At 52.4% G+C, this 13535-nt stretch overlaps 4 protein-coding genes across 4 annotated transcripts; 3 read left to right on the forward strand and 1 right to left on the reverse strand.

Moving 5' to 3' along the window:
* Nucleotides 1–313: 313 nt before the first annotated feature.
* N0V89_007186 (uncharacterized protein) lies at nt 314–1953 on the forward strand (the record flags this gene model as incomplete). Its single annotated transcript, XM_056215951.1, has 4 exons — nt 314–328; nt 382–848; nt 901–1758; nt 1809–1953. 4 exons carry the CDS (start codon nt 314–316, stop codon nt 1951–1953), a joined length of 1485 nt encoding a protein of 494 aa, XP_056070198.1.
* A 3376-nt stretch (nt 1954–5329) lies between these two features.
* On the forward strand, nt 5330–6475 carry N0V89_007187 (uncharacterized protein; the record flags this gene model as incomplete). The annotated part of the gene is made up of 3 exons (XM_056215952.1): nt 5330–5611; nt 5712–6060; nt 6420–6475. The coding sequence occupies 3 exons, from the start codon at nt 5330–5332 to the stop codon at nt 6473–6475; spliced, it is 687 nt and encodes a 228-aa protein (XP_056070199.1).
* A 1279-nt stretch (nt 6476–7754) lies between these two features.
* Nucleotides 7755–9340, forward strand: N0V89_007188 (uncharacterized protein; the record flags this gene model as incomplete). The annotated part of the gene is made up of 3 exons (XM_056215953.1): nt 7755–7761; nt 8275–8282; nt 8333–9340. 3 exons carry the CDS (start codon nt 7755–7757, stop codon nt 9338–9340), a joined length of 1023 nt encoding a protein of 340 aa, XP_056070200.1.
* A 2076-nt stretch (nt 9341–11416) lies between these two features.
* On the reverse strand, nt 11417–11774 carry N0V89_007189 (uncharacterized protein; the record flags this gene model as incomplete). The annotated part of the gene is made up of 3 exons (XM_056215954.1): nt 11417–11519; nt 11568–11683; nt 11730–11774. The coding sequence occupies 3 exons, from the start codon at nt 11772–11774 to the stop codon at nt 11417–11419; spliced, it is 264 nt and encodes an 87-aa protein (XP_056070201.1).
* Nucleotides 11775–13535: the final 1761 nt, after the last annotated feature.

Consider the following 13535-nt stretch of genomic DNA (forward strand, 5'->3'; position numbering starts at 1 on the left):
AGCGAAGAATTTGACGTCGATCTCAATGCAAAAAAATGATGGTCGACGCATCGCTTGTAGTCGTCCGATGTGGCGCTAGATAAACACGGAAAGGCTCCGCGCCCGAGGTCGCCGCGGGGTTTAGGATGCCTTCACATCTCCACAAGCCGACCCGATTTTCAACTGCCGTCTTCACGATGCGGTTGTAGCTGCCCGAGGCAGTGGCGTATTTGGCGACAAAAACGCGGCCTCCCTTGCAATGCTCATCCTCCCGGGTAGCACAACGATCGAGACGCGACGCATTCGAAACCCCGCATACGCGCCCCGCATATACATGTACATAGCCCAAGTCTGATTTCAGCGCAATTAAATCCACGACTCCCACCTCTGAGAGCGCTCTAGAAGAACAACATGGGTTCCGACGCGTCGTACACGGTTCCGCTGCTCATCAACGGCAAAGAGATCACCACCAAGACCACCTTCCCTGTGACTTCGCCCGGATCGCACAAGCAGATATGGTCAGCCTCATCAGCTTCTCTCGAGGACGTCAAGGGCGCCATTGACGCCGCCCAAGCCACATTCCCGGCCTGGGCGAAAATGAAGCCAGCCGCCCGCCGCGACATCTTCCTCAAGGCCTCCGAGATCTTCAAGTCACGAGCAGAGGAGCTTGGACGATACATGGAGGAGGAGACAGGGTCGGCAGCAGCGTTCAGCTCCGGTTTCAATGTGCCACTTGGTGCTGAGATGCTCAAGGACGTCGCTGGCAGGTGTAGCCGGATCAATGGAGTCATTCCTACTTGCTCTGACGACAACACGGCCGCCCTGGTGATGAAGGAACCGTACGGCGTGATATTAGCCATAGCACCTTGGTAAACAATTCCTCCAAGCTACTGGCACTATGCAATACCTTACACCAGACAGGAACGCCCCCTACATCCTCGGTATCCGCTCCGTCCTCTACGCACTCGCCGCCGGCAACACGACCATCCTCAAGGGCTCCGAATTCTCCCCCCGCTGCTTCTGGGCCATCGGCAATGTCCTCACCGAAGCCGGTCTGCCCGCAGGAGCTCTCAATGTCCTCTACCACCGCCCTGAAGACGCCGCACAAATCACGACCGCACTGATTGAACACCAGGCAGTGAAGAAGGTCAACTTCACCGGGTCCACAGCCGTCGGTCGCATCATCGCAGCAACAGCAGGCAAGAACCTCAAGCCCGTTCTCATGGAACTTGGAGGCAAGGCGTCAGCCATTATCCTAGATGACGCGGATTTGAACAAGGCTGCGACCCAGTGCGCTCTCGGCTCGTTCTTGCACTCGGGCCAGATTTGCATGGCTACGGAGCGCATCCTCGTGCACAAGGATATCAAGGCGAAGTTCATTGAGGCCTTCAAGGGAGCGGCAGAAGGCATCTTCGGTGGCGACAAGCCCGCGCCTATCTTGGTGCAGGCGGCCAACGTGGACAAGAACAAACGACTCATCACCGAAGCCGTCAAGGCCGGAGCGAGGGTCGTGCATGGCGACCACGAGAAGGAGGAGGCGCATCCTGAGACCAAAGAGGCGTCGAAGACACGCATGCGACCGGTCATCGTCGACGGCGTGAATAAGGATATGGAGCTCTACCATACGGAGTCGTTCGGACCTTCCGTGTCCATCGTTGAGATCTCGAGCGAGGAAGAGGCTGTTGAGATTGCGAATGATACTGAGTACGGTCTGACTAGCGCTGTATTCACAGAGAATCTTGGGCGTGGGCTACGCATCGCGAAGCAAATTGAAAGCGGGTAAGTGCTATGTCACAGATCTGAGGCAATGGTGAAGCTAACAGACACAGCGCTGTTCACATCAACGCCATGACCGTCCACGATGAGACCAACCTGCCGCACGGTGGCGCGAAGATGAGTGGATGGGGACGCTTCAACGGTAGTTGGGGCTTCGATGAGTTTCTGCGGTTGAAGACCATCACCTACCAGATGTAGCTTGGCTGAGGGGCGTGAAGGCTATGCGACGCGGCAAAGTAGATATACCCTCTGGATGAACGCTATTCAAAATTACCCCTACGATTCAAGATTCAGCCTAGACTTTGTGATCGTTCTGCCCAGGTGGACTTTGCATCGAATCCGTTTCGTATTATCAAAGCAGTGATACAACGTTGATCTTCATCATCGCCCGCACCTCTTCTACGTATCTGCTGAGTCATATCGCCCCTAGACCTTTCTAATAGAGTCTCACCACCCACATCATCTTCCACCCTTCAGGCCACAGCTTTTGGGTCAGCCGGTCGCTCTATAACCCGCATGTGAGGCATTACATGTCCTGGCTGTCTGCTTTCCCACACAAAAATCAATGAATCCACTAAACCAATGTGGTCTGCGTGTCTGCTGGTCCAAAATCCCAGACACTTGAGGCCGATGTGTCTCCACAAAAAAATCAAAGGAGATGCAAGCCATGTTGCGGCGGGGAGCATCTCCTGGAGTTACAGGATTTTGACTGAAAAGGAAGTAATGCTGAGAACCATGTCTCTGCGAAGCGGGTCCAAAACCTACAGGACTACTTGCGATGTCTTGCTGGACGCGGAAGACATAAATAGACAGTGAAAAGTGAACATGCCCCTGGGGAGTGCGAGTGCAGAAAGCTGGTATGGACTGCATATGACAGGGTTCGTGGGTTCCTGAACCGGAGAATTTTCGTCTTGTTCCGAATGACTGGACCTGCGGAGCCTCCCAAAAACATGACTATACCGAGAAAAGTTCTCTTTCGGATCGCTGTTCTAAGTATGCCTTGGTAACGACTTGTGTCCTGCTCGTGGGAAGCATGGTCAAAAAATGACACGCTCGCGGTGTATGTCCGGACCTGTGCTGCCTTACAGTCCTGAACTGTGCCACATCTCTGATGGCGAGGGTGATCAAAAGCCCACCTAAATTTAAGTGACTCTTCTCCCTTCACATTACAACGCTGCATAGTGGTGGACTGAAAGGTATTCATCTTACCGTATTGGGGCGAGGAGTCCGCTCAAGTGGCAAATTCAAGAGCATCTGTGCGAAGGCTTGTGCTGTTGATAAAAGTGCTTTGATCTTGGTGTGGCATGATGATGAAGCTCATTAATCAGTCTTTGCCATCCACGTGCGCGCACACATCAGACGGGGAGCGAGGCATAGAAGCTTTTGTTTCTTTGCAGGTATTATCTTCTTTCTTCACACCACAGTCATGTATCAAGAGTAGACCAAAACACCCGGGATCACCGCGATATGAGGTGGAAGGTTTGCTGTCTAAAAAGAAGCGAGTGTGATCCTGTGATGTTTTGTGGTCGTGGTTGAAATATTCTGATTGGCAAGAAGTGCTACTCTTGCCCTATGTGTTTATATCGTAGCGATGGTGGTGCGCAGCAGTAGCTCTTCCCTTTACTACGGGCACATAAATTCGGTGGTCGACTAAAATTAGCGACATCGACGGCTCATGGGTGGGGCGTCTGCTGTTCTAAAAGCTTCTAAGGACTGATATGACCATCGTAAATGGAGCGGTATGTTTGCTGTCACTCCAGAAAAAACCTCAGGAGAATCCATGTTGTGCTCCTCGTGTTTCTAGAAAAGAGCAGAGAGCTTATGCATGGTTCGCATGTGCAAGCTTTGAGATCATAATATGGGCGGTGTTGTGGGCGCTGCTTGTTGTCTTGCTCAGAAGCCCAGCATGGGTTTTGAATATTCGATGATGTTCTCTATCATCACCTTGCGCGCTTAGATCAGATGCCTGGAAGCTATTGGAAGCTATTTAAGCGACTCCTTTCCCACCAATCTGTCTTCTTCACACTACATCATTGATGGTGAATGCACTCGAGAAATCGATGTCGACATTCTACGGGACAGAGGATCCCCTATAGGAAAATATCGCTGGAACAATGTACTCCCGTGCTTTGTTGTGCTCGTTGTGCACACGCAGGTTCAGAATTCGTTGAGGATGTCCACGGATGGGCTTGCGCTGCCCGGCTTCGGTACCATAATCAAAAGATGCACTAGGAGGGTTAATGTCGTGCTTTACTGTTTCCATGCTTCTGAAAAACCGAACCAGGTCCCCTGATGTCCTAGCATACGTGTATAAAGCGATCCGGCTCGAGAACATGTTCCTTCTCCGCCTTTCTCTTAGCTGTAAAATATCGGCTTGGAGGGATTGACCAGAAAGAGCTGTGATCTTCTCAACCGGTCGCTTGACCTGTTATTCCAGGGAGTCGGATCGGTGCACGATTTTGTGGTTTCAATAGTCATCGAGTCAATACTCGATAGGTCAAGAGGGTGCATGGCTCTTTGACTAGCGAATAGCTTTTGCATGCTTGAATGACAGATGGCAACGCCTAATTACTTTGAGGGGTGGTGACTAGACTTTTAACTTGATCGATGCCGTTCATGCAGGGTTTTTACATTACGGTCGATGAGCGTGACGCTCTGGAGAGACGGGGTGCTCATGCTACTTGTGAGGCTGTGTCCCTCCGCGGGGCGGTCTTATAGCAGCAGTGTTATGTCCACATTCATGGGACTGCACAGCACTGCCAATTGGTCAACCTGAGCAAGTATATCACACTAACCATCACCATGTCTATTACTCGTACAACAGATGCTACATGACAAATTGTGGACGGTGTCTTTGTGTCCGCCTTCATAGTCTAGCCGTTGGTCGTTGGGCTCGGGAGCTTCGTATCCGGTCGTACTAACTGTCGTTACCAAGAATTACAATGCTCAGTCCCTGCTCCTCAACAACGTGTGGGGGGTATTTTTGATCTACGTATACGATACGGCCCGGACCACGTGTGCCTGACGATCACCATAGTCTAGACCTGCAAGCAGCCTGTCGATAGAGACACCCGTTCGTGCGTGATGGGCTGTATTCGCGTCTCAGGTTTCTTGTGACGCGCATGGTGTAAGATTCCGTTTGCGTCGACCACGCTCAAAGAACCTCGCTTAACCAACTGTGAACCAACACCACGGACACGCCTCGCTGATTGCATGACGAATGGTCCCAAATTAACATCTCGCTCGGGCTGCGCTCCAGAAGCGCGTTTGTGTTCTTTGTTGCTGCATGTCTTTATAGGACAACCACCGGTCGAACTTCCAGATGCGAGTTCTTGGGACAGTTCTTGCGGTCACACCGTCGGCCAATGCTCCTGCCGGGCAGTCTCAAGCCCGCCAGACTGGGAGATGAAGGTCGCTAGAGGGCTCTCCGCATGCCATCTCGCGATGGCGGATGCGCTTCCAGAGTGGGACATGCAGCGCAGGCGTTCAAGAGGCGTTGAGATCGCCGTCTCGAAGAGTAGTCGGCGATTATTTCCATCCCTTTACTTTAATTCAATCTAGTCAGTCGTTAGTCATGGAAAGCCCACAGTGGAAGTCGCGGAATTCATCGTTCAGCAAAGAGCAACCGCCTGCGCCCGCGACGGTGTACCAGCAGGATCTCAGTACTTGGAAGACAACGACCATCACCGTCCAGAGTATCGATAGCGGATTGCTCAATGGCAAACGAGCTTGGCTTGTTTGTCTGACGTTGCAATTCTCTTGTCCACACAACGATCGCTTCAAGAAGGCCAATATCATGCTTCGATTTGAGCCAACCGAGCCAGGCCTTGCAAGTATTGCTGTAGTGAAGCGATGGGTACGCAATGCCCGGGTACGAAGTCGATTTGTCTTGGACATAAACACTTCGTACCATCTCCACTTTCATGACTTAGCTGACTTCGTACCTGCGCGTCTAGGCACCGCAGTTTCTTACCGGGAGACGAACAACATCGTCGGTCGAGTGGACCTTTGAAGGGTCGCTCACAGCAGGTGTCGACATGCCAGGCAGCACCGTGAACGCCAGTGCATTTCTGAGCCGCACGGAGTCGACAGTCAAGGAACATTCCTGCAGTATCCTGAGCGATACATGGAAGTCACCGCAGCTTGTCGAGCCCAACGCTGTACGCTTCTACATTCACGAGAACGAACAATCCAGAGGGGGTATCCCGAATCGACTCAATGCTGTGCTTGTCATCCAGTCGGATGTGGCATGTCGGGGAAGAGCAACTGTCGAGACGAACGGCATCAAAGCCATGTACGCGCGAGGTCATCATAATCCGATCGAATTGCAGGTTGATGCCTCCTATGAGCCCAGATTTCCGGAGGTGGTGAAAGATTTTGCGTCGTTGAATACGGCTGAGTGGCAGATGTTGGCGACGCCGACACTACAGATGAGGTACGTAGTAGGGCTCCAATTGATATGATTATGTCGGATATTAACTGTTCGCAGTGACAATATAGTCGGGTGTGATCGTTGACAAGATCCCGTAGTTGGGCACGAAGAGGAAGAGCGTTTGGGGTTGTGGTATCAAACTGGTCATATCGGTGCTTGGGTCTTGTCGAGCGTATGGCGGAGTCTCACTGTATGTTATTGGACGACCAGATGAAGATCTGTAGAAATTGAGAGTTGGCGCATTTGGTCTGGACTCTACGGAATTACGCTCCTCGGAAGATGATATAGATGGTGTTTAAGCGAGAGCTCCTGATACAGTTGGCCTTGTGTCATCGATGCCCATACGTTGTGTTGTAGTCCGTAGGCTCGCGTATCCACGGATAAGTTTGAGTCACGTGATCTTGGAGACGTCTGAGATAGCTCTTGTGCAGGCTTCTAGATGGGTGAACCTTCGTTCTACAAAGCGCGTACAAAACGCAGCTGGCCGCGGACGTACCTGGGATGCTATACCACACCTAGCAGCGGTAGCGAATCCGCCTCGGTACGTCCGAGTGAACGATTGCTAGCCCGTCGCGCTACCGAAAGCCAGTGGCGGTTAGATTGAACTTACACCGTGATCGTCCAACCACTCGGCGTCCGATCTCAGCTGTCTACGAGGATCATTGCCAAAATCTTTTGCACCGAACACAAGGGCTGATGCTGCCGTTCCGAAAAAGGCAACCTCGATTCTATCGGCCAGTTGGGCCAAACCTTGGAGCGAGTTGATGCGGCATCTACGACGCTCTAGGGCTGGAAGTATTGGTGACCCAGAAAACAACGTTCTTGTTCCCTTCGCTTATTTCTGCGGGTCGTATGGAAAACCGGGTAGCCTAGACCCCAGCTTCCAGAACAGCGTCGGCGATGTCACTGGATATTATTTGCGTACGAGGCTTGCAGGCGTGGCTACGTCGAACTCCTGGGGATGCACTCCTGTCGGTGCGGCCTGCTACGCCTCGCACATTAATGACCCTGCGAAGGGGCACAGCGCAATTAGTAGCTATGATAGACGGGACTTGGCTGGTACGTGTTGACAATTTCGCATGCAAGAGGAGCGGGACATGGGGATTGGCGTGCTTTGGAATAATGGCACACAGGCATCTCGTGGTCAGCTCCTCTGTTGATGTCCAGCCAGCTATGCCATGCTCTCCCTGACTCGAAACAGGGCAATCTTGTTGTCCATGTGCCGTAACACGCTATGACCTCGTTCATGTGCGTGCGGCGGTTCGACGACGAGCAGACGCTCGTGTGCCTGAACCTCGAGGATCTGTCATGTCTGCATCAACGCCTAAATCGACGCGATAATGCAGTGCGGCGCTGGGAATGCGTGCGCATATATTGCAAAGGTAGGCGGACGTGGCTGCGTAGTGTGGGTGAAAGCCCAGGGTTCCATCATGCGGTCGGATGCGTCAGAGCCGCGGGCCTTGGGCACATGGATGGAACAATCCTGAAGATGGGGTAGGGCACGGTCGCTGCGTGAGATGCTCGTATGTTCCGGTATAGGCGCGAGTCAGAAGGATGGTCCTCTGCCATGTCGGGTGGGGAAGTGGCTTCCTGAGCCAGCATCAACACCCCGTTCCGTGGTTGGCTAGGCTCATGCACGCTCACGCCGTGTGCTACCAGCATGCGAAAGCCCCGACCATTCAGTGTGACGGGAAATTCATGCTGGCGGCGTCTGCACGAAACAGCTGGGGCCAGCGCTGTTTCCCATCCCATCCCAACGCGCGCCTTCCCTGTACGTGGAGCCCACGAGGCAGGCACGCGCGAGTGTTCCGTCTTACGGACTCCGACTCCACTTAATCCTACACCACACTACACCTCGCCTCTCTTCTTGTCACTCACCTCGAAAAGGCACGCATGAGAGGGAGCCGCCACCGCAATGGACCCAAGCACGCCTGCGCCGCCCTCCACCCGCGCTGTTCACATTGCCTGGGAGTTCAGCATCATCTCGACTATACTACTTGCCACAGCGACTCTCCTCTTCATTGGAAGGCTATGGACTCGCTGCTTCCCAGTCTATCGAATGTTGGCTGACGATTACGTCTGTGCAGTCGGCTATGTAGGACTTCTCCCACATCAGCGCTGCGTATGTACTCACTCTCGACGTAGATCCTAGTCGTCATCAACACATCTCTCTTCTTTAAGAGCGTTGAGTGGATCTTTCCTTCCTGGGGAGGCGATCGGTCCAAGTACACAATCGGGGATATGGAGAAATCCGCCTTCTACGGGACCATCGCGCAGCCCTTCTGGGCTTGGGGCATGGCATCAGTCAAGATATCCATTGGCTTGATGCTGCTACGCTTGGAGTCCGACAAGCCGTGGCGGCGCTTTCTATGGGCCATGATTGCATTCCAAGTTGTACTTAGTGCGTACAACATGCTCACGCAACTGCTCGGCTGCATGCCTCTCCGTGAGATGTGGGACATGTCCGATAATGTGCCTGGAAAATGCTGGCCATATCGTGTCGAATCAGCAAGCCAGGTCACGGTCCAAGCCTTCGTCATCCTGACCGACTGGATCTACGCACTGCTTCCTATCAATTTCCTCCGCAAAGTTCAGCGCCCGCTGCGTGAACGTGTCGTCATTGGCTTGCTCATGGGCTTAGGCGTCTTCGCTGGCGTCGCTTCCATCATCAAGATCAAACAGATTCTGGTGATGAGAATTAGCAAAGACGCCTACGCTGACATTATCGTCATCGAGATGTGGTGTTCGATTGAGGTGCTCACAGGTTTCATCGTATCGTGCGTGCCTTGTTTGCGCGGTCCTTTCCAGCGGTTCCTTGAGTACTACGGCATCGTCACGCTACGCCAGAATACCACGTATGCCTACGGACATTATCCTGGAACACAATATGCGACCCACGTCACAAGTGGGAAGCCCGTCAGCGGGCTCGATCATCCTATTCGCATGAAGAGGGTTAGCAGTTCCGGTGGAGAATCAGTGGAGCACATCATTCCGGGCAACGAGACAACCGCCAAGAACGGTGAGATATGGTGTACGACTGAGGTCCTCATGGAAGAAGAGCAGAGGCAGAGGTCGCCACGAGTTGCCCATGGCAAAGCACCTTCGGTGTCCTGGGGCGGCCTGGGAGCTTCACAACGGTCGAGCCCAGGATGAAATCAAGCACTAGCGACAGCTCACCACCTCCACACAATGACGTGAATTTTGGTGCTTTTCAGATGCCCACGACGGAAGCGACGTGTTCGAGAGAAGGCTTTGTTTTCCATGCAGTTCATGAGCGCCTTCCCGGTCACACCCTCACACATAGCATGTTGACGTTAACGTCACAACCACGGCTTGACAAGTCAATACTTGGTCCGGCCATCTACCGACGAAACATCCACATACATGCCCATAACGTCCTATCGCAGCATCTTTACCAATAGCATCTATCCTGAAATTGGCATCGCAGTGGAGAACGACTCCACAATGACTGCTAGCATTGGTTTGTCTGGAGCGCTAACAGTACGAGGAATGGGGCGATTCGGGCAAGAACAGGATGTAGGAGACCATGCGGATTATGATTTTGATCTATCTAAAGCGGACACTGTGAAAGCGATCCGGGTGTTGGATCTCCACGTTAGGTACAAAGCACCAATCGCGACGTCGATAACGTCATTTCGTCATCCACAATCCACAGGAAGCGCTCAACGGACAGTGTTCTGACCATTCGCATTGTATCGATCTCTGCATTTGACCACTCTATATGCGTGCTGACTGTGATAGACAAGGTGTGGTAATATACAACACGCAGGCCAGCCCTGCTGCATCCACGTCGTCGGTGCGCCCGATTAGGAAGCTCGACAAGGATATAGATGAACGCCACTGTCACTGGGACTCCGTTAACAGATTGCATGCGTGCGCCGGTTACTGTGCGACATGCGAACCTTCTCGAAGGCGGCAGTACCGGAAAGTATCTTGTCGCTCAACCTGCCTGTTTGCGCCATATACCTGGATGTGATGCATAGCACCGGCCCTTGCTCTGGGCAATATCTATCTGGGAAACACACCAACCTCGAAATTCTATACCCAGCAAAAGGCGGAATTATATAGAGATGACTCTGTGTCGTCGCCGAAGTACAGTTCGGCCTCAGTGTTGTCCTCGTCATGAAGCTCGCCATCCTGTCCGCCTCGCACGCCGCGCACCGCGCAACAGCGCAACCCGCTCTGCGCACTATTGAGCTCTCGCCCGGTGAGACCAAACAAGTCACAGAAGAGCAGAAGTTCGAACTCCTTGCCGTAAGCCTCTCGCCTCAGCGCCACAACACTGCGGTAATCAATCCCCACAATAAGGAACCCATCGACATAACTGAAGACCTCGATGCATCCCCACTCAAACAAACATCGCATCCACTACCTTCTCCATCTCCGTCTCCCAACCGATCGCCATCACGCCGCTCCTCATCCTCCTACCCACTGCTTCCATGCGCGCCAACCTCGAGCGCTTTACAAGTGCTCTACCCGCTAGTCTTACACCGAGGGAACCGGAGAACAAGCACAGAAAATGATATACGCGTTGCGTTGAACAACCGGGCGGATATCAGCAAGACTGAAGGCGAGAGCGATTGGATAGTTAGAGGGAAGGGACTCCCTTTGAACAAGAACGGTCCAGCGCACAGAGTAGTACGGTCTGTGAAGCTTGTGAACAAAAATAGTCAAGGTAATAAGCGAAGAGCAACCGCTGTCTACTGACGGGAGACTTGGATCTTCTGGTCACATTTGTGGCACTAGGAAGGCAGTTCCTGAAGTAGAGGTGTGGTTTACTAACTAGCCTGTCAAGACACGCCGATTATTTTGTAGAAGAGGGACGCCTAGTACTTCGATGAGAGATTGCCATCTCTCCATACCTATGCGGCTAAGCAGTTGGTGTCGATGAAAAGACTCAGCTTGCGGGCGGCGAAAATATTCCGGAAATCCGAGTAAGTATTCTCTGCATGGTTATGTAGAGGCAGTGAACCCTCATTTAAGGCACGTCCGGGAACTACTTTGTTTTGAGTACTATTCATTCGCCATTGAGCTGAGGATCCCTCAAGTATCTTCTATTATCGATAACCTAATTGACTCTCCAAGGCTTTTGCATCTCTCAGAGCTGCGGACAGTAACGGTTTCATCGAACCGAAAAGACCGCGCGATTCAACCAAACCGGCTCCACCACCACTGCCAACTCAACCAGATGGTATCACAGCTGCGCGTTTACTCGCCTCTGACGATCGTCTCATGGATACTGTAACGGCCGGCAGGAACGTTCTTGAGCGAGAGCTTCACAGGGTCATCATTAACCCCCTCCACAGAGTACCTTGGCATTATCAGAATGCGATCGTACTATTAAGAGGTAGTTACTTACGTGAAGCCCAAAAAGGTCATACCATGCGAGAAGATGCTGGCTGCGGGAGAGTCTTCAACAGCTTTCAGACACGCTCTGTAGAGGTACATCTTGTCGTGATGCTCGTGGATCTCCAGCTTATCACCGTCAACACGGAGAATATGTGATAGTGAAGGCACTTACGAAGTAGACTTTATTTGACGTATTGGCTTTGCCGTTGGATGGCATCGTGGCGTGGATTGGGCGTTGGCAATGTCCAATTTGCGGCATGCAATCTGGTCGTAGATTCGAAGACAGTCAGATGTTATGTTGAGAAAGGGAGGCACCTTACCTAGTGATGAGGTAAGTGACAGTTCCTCAGGTAACATGTGCGTTTGAGGCAGGCGCCCACCCTCACTGGCAAACGGCCAACGACCCAGTCGCATTAACCTGGTCATTTCCCCGCGACTTAGTTACGGTCACCATTGCCACGCCATACGAAGAATAGTCAGACTATGAATGCAGTCGGACGAATGATAGTGAACTCGCATTTTTATCGTCTATCGTTTAGAACGAGCAGTAGCACGACAACGATATCAATTCCATGGGAAGCATCCGAACTCGATCCTCCGGTAGTCCGCCGAGCGCAGTTCGGGTTCCTGCCCATTTAGAGTGGAGGTGCGTAAAAAATCTGTCCATCCGAGCGATATCGTTACCATAAGTAAACTAAGACAGTGATGCAAGCCAAAGTTTGGGATCCAAGCTCCTCTTAGACGCCCTCTTCGTACCAACTCCCCGCTTCCCTCATCCAAAAGTCGATCGTTGCTGGAGCCATATCCTTCATCCAAACCCGGAAATGTCCTCTCTCCGTCTCCCAGGTGTCTGCGATCGGTGCCACGCACTTGATATTCGGCAGGTTCCACTGTGCCATCGTCGAAGGCTGCTCTAGCGCGGGCCGAGCAGGGTTGAACATCCAGCTTGTGCGCACCGGCGCATGTCTACAGCGCAACCTGACAGCGACCCAGTAGCCGGCAAAAATCTTCTTTTGCACAGGCTGACTATTGCTGAGTTCCGGGAGCACGATGTGCAAGGTGGTTTGTTGATTGATAAAGTGGAAGGTGTCGACCGTGTTGGGCAGCCTTTGAGTGAAGACGCGAGGTGCCACCTCGAAGACTTCGTCGTTAGGATATTTCTCTGTGCGTTCTTTCATCAATTTGAGAAGGAACTCGCACTAGGTGGTTACCACACGGACCTTCCCGAAGGCGTACCCAAAACACTTGCTGAGCAAGGTCGCAAAGTGCTGTATTGCGAATCGGGAGTCATGCAAGACGTTGCTTACAAAAATCAAAATGTCCAGGTTGAGGCGCATGTCTTCCGTCTCCGAATGTGTCTGGCGGCACACCAAACAAAGGGGCATCGCATCGCGGTGTGTACTGAAGATATCCGATAAGTAGGCTTTTTCTAGAGCGACACTGAAGAGTCTGCATTTTGTAGACTTGTTGTTGGGAATATTGTGGCGGAATATGAGTGCGCGCGACGAGGGTGCATAGGCAAACTCCCAGATCGTGAGGCGCAATTCGGCAGGCAAGGCAAGAAGAAAGCATACTTGCCATGTGCGGGCGGGGTGTTCGGATCGATGGAGAGGGTGGCCTTGCTGAACAATTCCATCAAGGCGGGGTAGAAGCATGAATATGCCTTATGAATAATGTGGGGGGTTCTAGAATGATGCTGTCGTCTGTCTCAGGATCTCCCGCCGTGGAACTGTGCATCTGCTGCTTCATACGCTCGCACGTGGCAGTCACGACCTGTATATCTTTCCACAGTGACTTTGAGCGAAACTTGATGAGAAACCGGTCGAGATGCTCTGTCGCGAAACTTCTGTCCTTTTAGGAATTGCTCGACACGGTGAAGGTGTGCAAGCTTAGATGCATGCTTCTCGACTCCATGTAGATCTGTTTGCACAGATACTTGACTTGGAACGGGTTCGTGTACGTTGTCGTTCGACATGTT

This window comes from Didymosphaeria variabile (assembly GCF_027946475.1).
Source record: "Didymosphaeria variabile strain IMI 356815 chromosome Unknown scaffold_5, whole genome shotgun sequence".
NCBI lineage: Eukaryota > Fungi > Ascomycota > Dothideomycetes > Pleosporales > Didymosphaeriaceae > Didymosphaeria > Didymosphaeria variabile.